At 37.2% G+C, this 7,075-nt stretch overlaps 1 protein-coding gene across 1 annotated transcript in view; it reads right to left on the reverse strand.

Annotated features, from left to right (window-relative positions):
• DCC (DCC netrin 1 receptor) overlaps positions 1 to 7,075 on the reverse strand; it is a 750,532-nt gene that overhangs the window by 304,885 nt on the left and 438,572 nt on the right. Inside the window, exon 10 of the mRNA XM_077777558.1 lies at positions 1,311 to 1,459. Coding sequence (XP_077633684.1) covers positions 1,311 to 1,459 — 149 coding nt within the window. The remainder of the gene's footprint in view (positions 1 to 1,310; positions 1,460 to 7,075) is intronic.

Genomic DNA, 7,075 nt, shown 5'->3' on the forward strand with positions numbered 1-7,075 from the left:
AAGAAGAAGTAGATTTCTTCCTGAAGTAGATTTCTTCCTTCCCTTGCTGAAATACACCCATGGCTCTTGAAACTGACAGATACTTTGCCATAATCTTTATCTCTCGCAATGCTGTGAGGTGGGCTGGAACTGTTTTCAGCACTTCACAGCTGCAGAAATGAGGTACTGGAGGTGAAGGTCACTGAGAAATCAGAGCCAGTTTGCTCTAGAAGACCCATTATTAGTGTTCCACAGTGATGCTCACATTCACATTTGTCTCGGGTAGCATCATTTCTGAATTTATTTAAGTGGATTGGGGAAATGCATTATGGGAATGCCAAAAATGTAAGAAAACGGAGAGAATAGAAAGCTGAAAGCAAGGGCTAAATAACATGGGGGTAGCAAACAAACAAACAAACAAAACAGGACACATGATTATATAGAAGGAGCTCTTAGTAATTCCTATTGTTCACTATAATTTAGGACTTGAACTATTTCTGAATCGGACTGTTGCAAAACATCTTTTAAAAAGCCAAATCTCTATCATGCAGTTTATGTTCAAGCATGAAAACCATACTATGCTTGGCAAGCTTCACAACATATCCTGAGAACTCTGTTATCCCAAGGTCTGCTCTTGATTTTTCTTATTTACCTATGTGTTTGTCTATATATATTTTTCCACATGAGGTTGAGAAACCAGAAGTAAACATATTAACAGTCATATATATGTCACAAAATAGAATTGCTGAGTTTCATGTGTCTCCTCCAAAATCTAATTAGCCTATTTTCAAGTATCTGTGGAACTTGCAGATTAGAAGCAACATGTAAAGAGGCAAGAAGCCTTCTAGGGTAAGGTTTACTGAAAACAATGAAAAGTGAGAGGTGACTACAACCTAATGGTGAGGAAAGGATGGAAATAACTCATTTATAGAATGAAAGCAGCAAGTTGACTGAGGCCATTGAATAAGGGATAAGTCATCCTTATGATAAGGATTGACAACGCAAATGGTTTCTAGGACCAGATAAGTTAATATAAATGTGGCTACACTGGCCTGGGCCACTAGCTATTACAACCAAACAAAACCAAACAAAGAAACAAAAATGCATTCTTTGTAGTGACTTCATCTCATTGCCCATTTGCCTCTCTTATAACCAGAATTCAATTAAATTTCAGTTAAACTGCCCAAAGTTTCTAATAACCAGTACTTAAAACCTGATCAGCTCTCCAATTAACATGGTGGACTGGACCAAGAGTTTGCAGATCCCCTCCTATGCCTCTGGTCCTAGGACCATCCAGTAGGTGGCAGCATTGGGCTCATTCCTTTGCCTACCTGTTCTTTTCCCGTGGACACCTCAGTGCAGAACAATCTGTAACCTTGGACTGGACCATTTGCATAGGCAGGGGGTTCCCAGGTAATAAGAATTGAGGTAGGTGAGGTAGATACAGCTTGCAGGTTTTCTACTGGCCCTGGAACTTGCACTGTGTACGAAAGAAATTGATTAGTATGAGAGGGTTCTCTTTCTCAAAACAAACAAAATAACATCTTTTACAGTATAGGGATATTATATCCCCATGTACTATTTTAAGAACCAAATGAGATGAAAAAATAAAATATAAAGTAATGAATTTTAGAACCATTTCATTTTGAAATTCAGGAGAGGACTTACATTAATCTAAATTACGTAGTTCATTTTCCATTTGAGGAAACTGGTCAAAGAGTTTAAATGACTAGGAAAATGATAGAAAAGGAGTGGGATTGTTAATCTAAATTCTCAGTATGGAAAATTTTCCTCCATGCCCGTATGCTTTTCCTTGTGTATGAATAATAACCACAGAAGGAAAAGAGAAAATACAATTAGAATACTTGTAGATCATGATTCTACTTATAATTCAAATGAGCGGCACATCTATGGATAATTTACCACATCTTTATTTAAGTCAGCATTTTAAAATCTTGCCCAATTCTATCCTTTAAATTAATTTTGAGATTTAATTTTCAGTTTTACTTTCCAATATTCCATGTCCTCTCATAAATGCTACTTTACTTAATCAAGAATAAGTAGCTTGTTCATTAAAGAAATTATATAGCACAGGCCCACAACCGCTTAACCAATACTTGTGTCCAGATATGTTTTGAGATCTGGAAATTTTCAGATTTTAGGAAAACAATATGATGCATGTATTACATTTAATACCCCAAGTGGGTCTGTGGTTGCATCCTGTTATCAAATTATACATTTGTAGCAAAATATATGATATTCACATCAAACAAAATTATTAAAGAATATACATAGCATAGCATCAGGTCAGATTAGTTTAGGGTATGACATGAGTCACGAAATTACTTCAAATTCCAGATTTGCAAAATCTGAATTTGTGCATAATTTTAATTTATACATCTGAATATATAAATATATGGTTTATAAACTGTAAATGCAGTGCTTATGGTAGTTATTGTAATCTAAATTAAATAGTTTCATCATTACAAGTATGATGACAATTTTAACTTAAACTTGCTGTATATTTTCCCCAGCCTTAGATTCCACCTAGTTGAACAGATGCACCTTTCAGGCCTCTAATAGAATTTTGTGAGTTTGAACATCCACAGTAAAAGTCTGTGAAAACATGGCCGACAGCTATCTGATAACATAACTTCTTAGATCAGTGTTGCACCTGTATCCCTGGATCAGTCATTTTTCAGAATTTATTCCATGGAACCCAGGATCCTTAAGGCATTACTGTTCACGCATTCATTTGTGGAAAAATATGTATATATTTATATATTAGAAACCTGTGTTTTATGTCACCTTCACATACTTCCCACCAGTCCCAAAAGCTTGAGTATCCTTGTTATTGACATTTGCCTTTCATCTTAACAAATGACTGCTGACACTTTCTTAAAAACTTAGCTGAAAATCATTTTAAACTTACAGAAAAATTTAAGAAAGAGAATAGTACGTAGAACACCTATATTACCCAGATATACATATATTCTCAGGGCACATGGGTGGCTCAGTTGGTTAAGTGTCAGACACTTGATTTCAGCTCAGATCATGATCTTGTGGTCATGAGTCTGAGCCCCGTGTTTGGCTTGGTGCTGACCGTGGGGTTTACTTGGGATTCACTCTCTCTCTGCTCCTCTCCAACATATATATATATATTCTCTTTCTCCCTATATACATATATTATTGCATATTTATTTTATATATAGAAAGAGAGAGAGAGTGAGAGGCAGAGACAGAGAATCTGAATTCATTGTCACACACATCATAGCTCTTTACTCCCAAATATTTTAGTGCATATTTCCTAAGCACTAATGTGTACATGAATAATATTAACTTCAGTACATTTCATATTAATACAATACTTTTATCTAATATTCATCTGCATTCCAATCATGTCAACAGACCCAATAATGTAACTTATGTAGGATTTCCCTCTCCAGTTCAGGATCCAGTCTAGGGTCAAGTTTGCATTTCGCTGCCATAACCTCTTTAATTGGCTTTAAGTTGGAACAGTTCCAAAATCCATCTTTATCTTTTAGGTCACTTATACTTTTGAAGACTATAACTGTTTTATTAATTTATTTTTTAATATTTATTCATTTTTGAGAGACACAGAGAGACAGAGTGTGAACAGGGGAGGGGGAGAGAGAGGGAGACACAGAATCTGAAGCAGGCTCTAGGCTCTGAGCAGTCAGCAGAACCCAATGTGGGGCTTGAACTCACGGACTGCAAAATCATGACCTGAGCCGAAGGTGGGAGCTTAACTGATTGAGCCACCCAGGCTTCCTAGCCCTTTTTTAAATTAATAGAATATTCCTAATTTGGGATTTCTTTTTGTTTCTTCATGTTGGATTTATGTCATGTATTGTAGGCCCAAATGAAATAGGAGTGATGTCTATACCTCAGGGCACCATGTCCAGAGGCATAAGACCCCTTTCCCTCCCTGGTTGGTTATGTTAGTTCTGAATACCTGGTCAAGGTGCTTCCAGATTTCTCCACTGTAGCATTAACTGGTCTCTCTATCTCCCAACCCCAATACTGTCTCCACTGCTTATAGCCAATAAGCAATTTGTGGGGAGATACTATGTCAGGACCATATAAATATCATGCTATTTATCAAATTTTCTTGGAGTTAGCATCTATTAATAGTTTTTGATAAATCAATTTTTAGTATGGTGGTTACAAAATGTTTTTTTCTATTCAAGCACTTCCTCCAAATTAGCCACTTGGCACACACAACAGCCTATTATAAGAACCCATATGTCTATTTATGTTATCTCTTATTGGTATGAGCACATGGATTTCTACTTTTAATGGTCTATAATTCATAATCATCCTTAACCGTTTTGGTGTTCAAATTGTCCAGTTCAAATTTGGCCAGTGGGGTCCTCTTTAAGTTAGTTCCTCTGTCCTTGTAATATGACATATCATTTTTTTAAGCACTTCTTGTCTTCCTGGCATAATATATTCCAGCCTCATCTGGAATCAAACATGTCTCCAAAGATTTCTTATTCCTTTCAGTGGGGAATGGTATTCAAGACAAAGATCTGGATGTCAGCTCTGTTCATTGCTACTTGGCTGCCTTTCTTGTAGATCCTTCTGGTGAATGACAAATAGGAATGTACATACACTTATGTATACACAAATGCATTGACACACATATATATACTCAACTATACAGGTACACAGGCACATTTTTCATGACTTGACAGAGATCCTCCAATTCCAATCCATCTTTACAGGATTTGTTTTTGTCTTACCCATTCCTCTTTTATGTCCTTTCTTCCATAGGGAGAATTCTGGCTCCCAAAGAGTTGTATTCTGACAGACAATTTATGAGAGTGCCTTCATCTTGGTACTCTTCCAGGAAGGGGTAGTTTTTCTATCAAAAATTCCTTATTCCATGAAGGAAACTTCAGTAGACAATACTGAACAAAGTTCACATCGATACAATTAGAACTGTATTATGTTGAAGCAGACATTTTGCTTAATGGGGGGGAAAGTAAAATAAAAACTTGCCCACTGACATTATTCAACTGGATTTTCAAAGTAAGATGTTTTAAAGAACAGTAATTAAAAAAACCCTGTAATTTGCATGCTTCTATGATTACTGATATATTCACAATGACAACGTAAACATTTCAAAAGGAGAGGTTTTCTGATTTGAAATCTATTATTTGTCTAAAGAAGAAAAACAAAGAAAAGAGCAAAAGAAAGAATTGAGACTGAGTGACCTGGTTAAGTTATATGTTGAATGTGACATAACCAGGATTTTGAAATTTCACAGAACATATACCCCTGTGGCCCAGTGAGGTATAAAGTACTAACTGAATGTGTCCCTTCTTGGTCTCCTGTGGCTAAACTGAAAAGGCATTGCTTACTTTTTTTTTTAATGGCTCATTCTGGAATCCAAGACTAAGATTTAAAAATGGTCAATGTACAAGGCTATTACTCCTGCTGTGAGATGCAACGTTCAAGGAAGGTTTTCCATCTCCAAAAGGCTCAGGAGTTTAGTGGGTTTCCCTTTCCTGGAGAAAGGAAGGGAGAAGGGAAGGAAATCTTTGGAAAGTTTCTCTTCAATTGGAATGCAAGGGAGTAAGGGGAAGAAGAGCGAGCCGCCTGTGAATCTGGAAGGCTAAGCTGAGGATGCCACCTAGCATAATGGGGGTGGGAGTGCACAGCTCACCAGAATAGGATTCTTTGAGTATGTCACAATTAGATATGCCAATCTCGTAGGCACTTCCATCAGGCATCGTGGGGAGAATAGACAGACTACATGGATGTCCACAGCTCCAGGCTTCATCCATACAAAAACTACCAATAGGCCACCCTCCTCCCCTGTTGGGCCCAGCAAGGGCTGCTTAGTGTCCAGGCTCCTTATCAGGATAATGGTCAAAACGCTCCCCTTAGGTTTCCAAATAATAAAAGCAGTTGTCTTTTCCACAGGGATATGCACAATGCTAGGCATACACAACATATTCAACAAGTGTGTGTCAAATGAATAACTTTATATACAATTACCTAATGTTACCCTAAATAACCAGACTAAAAAAAAACAAAACAAAACAAAAAAAAAAACAGCTACCCTAACAGTTTAACTAATTTGATTTTGTTAATTCAGGACTGTTACTATACACGATCAAAAAACAGTGTTTTCCTAACATACCTGATAAGAACCTAGGTTGGTATATTAGTCTGTGTTTGTTGTATACATGTGAACCTAGGTACACTTTGCTCACTGAGTAATTTGTTTATATGCATATATAACTTGGTAACCTACAGGAGACAATCAGGTGGTTAAGTACCCTAATTTGGATTCAGTTCTCACTGGTAGTGCCTGCTCTGATTGTCTATTCACCAACTGAATTATTCTCCCTTCCTATTGCTCATTAGACAGTATCAGGGAAAAACATGTGCTTGGGATTCCAGGAGAATTTTAAACAGAGATAATAGACTTCAGAAGTAAAAGAGAACATTCAGAGCATTTAGTGTAAGCATGCACAAACAAGAGTATATGTTTTCACAAATTCCAGCCACATGATAATATTCTATTTGTTTTTGTAAAGTTTCCACTTGTCCACTTCAATTTTCTACTTCCGAGGATTGCATATTAGTATTAAACTGTTTCCTAACTTTAACTTGTTGAATTGTTGTTGTTATTGTTGTTTGTTTTTATTTATTTCTTTTACTTATTTATTTAGAGAGCATGAGCATGGAAGATGGGCAGAGGGAGAGAGAGAGAGACAATCTTAAGCAGGCTTTACACTCAGTGTGGAGCCCAACGTGGGGCTTGATCGCATGATGCTGGGATCATGACCTAAGTAGAAAACAAGAGTCAGATGCTTAACTGACCGAGCCACTCAGGTGCCCCTAACTTTATGTTTTTTGTTTTCTTTCATAGTTTATTGTCAAGTTGGTTTCCATATAACACCCAGTGCTCATCCCAACAAGTGCCCTCCTCCATGCCCATCCCCCCTTCCCCCTCTCCCCCACCCCCATCAGCCCTCAGTTTGTTCTCAGTATTCAAGAGTCTCTCATGGTTTGCCTCCCTCCCTCCCACTGTTTTTCCCCTTCTCCCCCATGGTCCTCC

Source organism: Crocuta crocuta, unplaced genomic scaffold (assembly GCF_008692635.1).
Source record: "Crocuta crocuta isolate KB4526 unplaced genomic scaffold, BGI_CrCroc_1.0 scaffold36, whole genome shotgun sequence".
NCBI classification, from domain to species: Eukaryota; Metazoa; Chordata; class Mammalia; order Carnivora; family Hyaenidae; genus Crocuta; species Crocuta crocuta.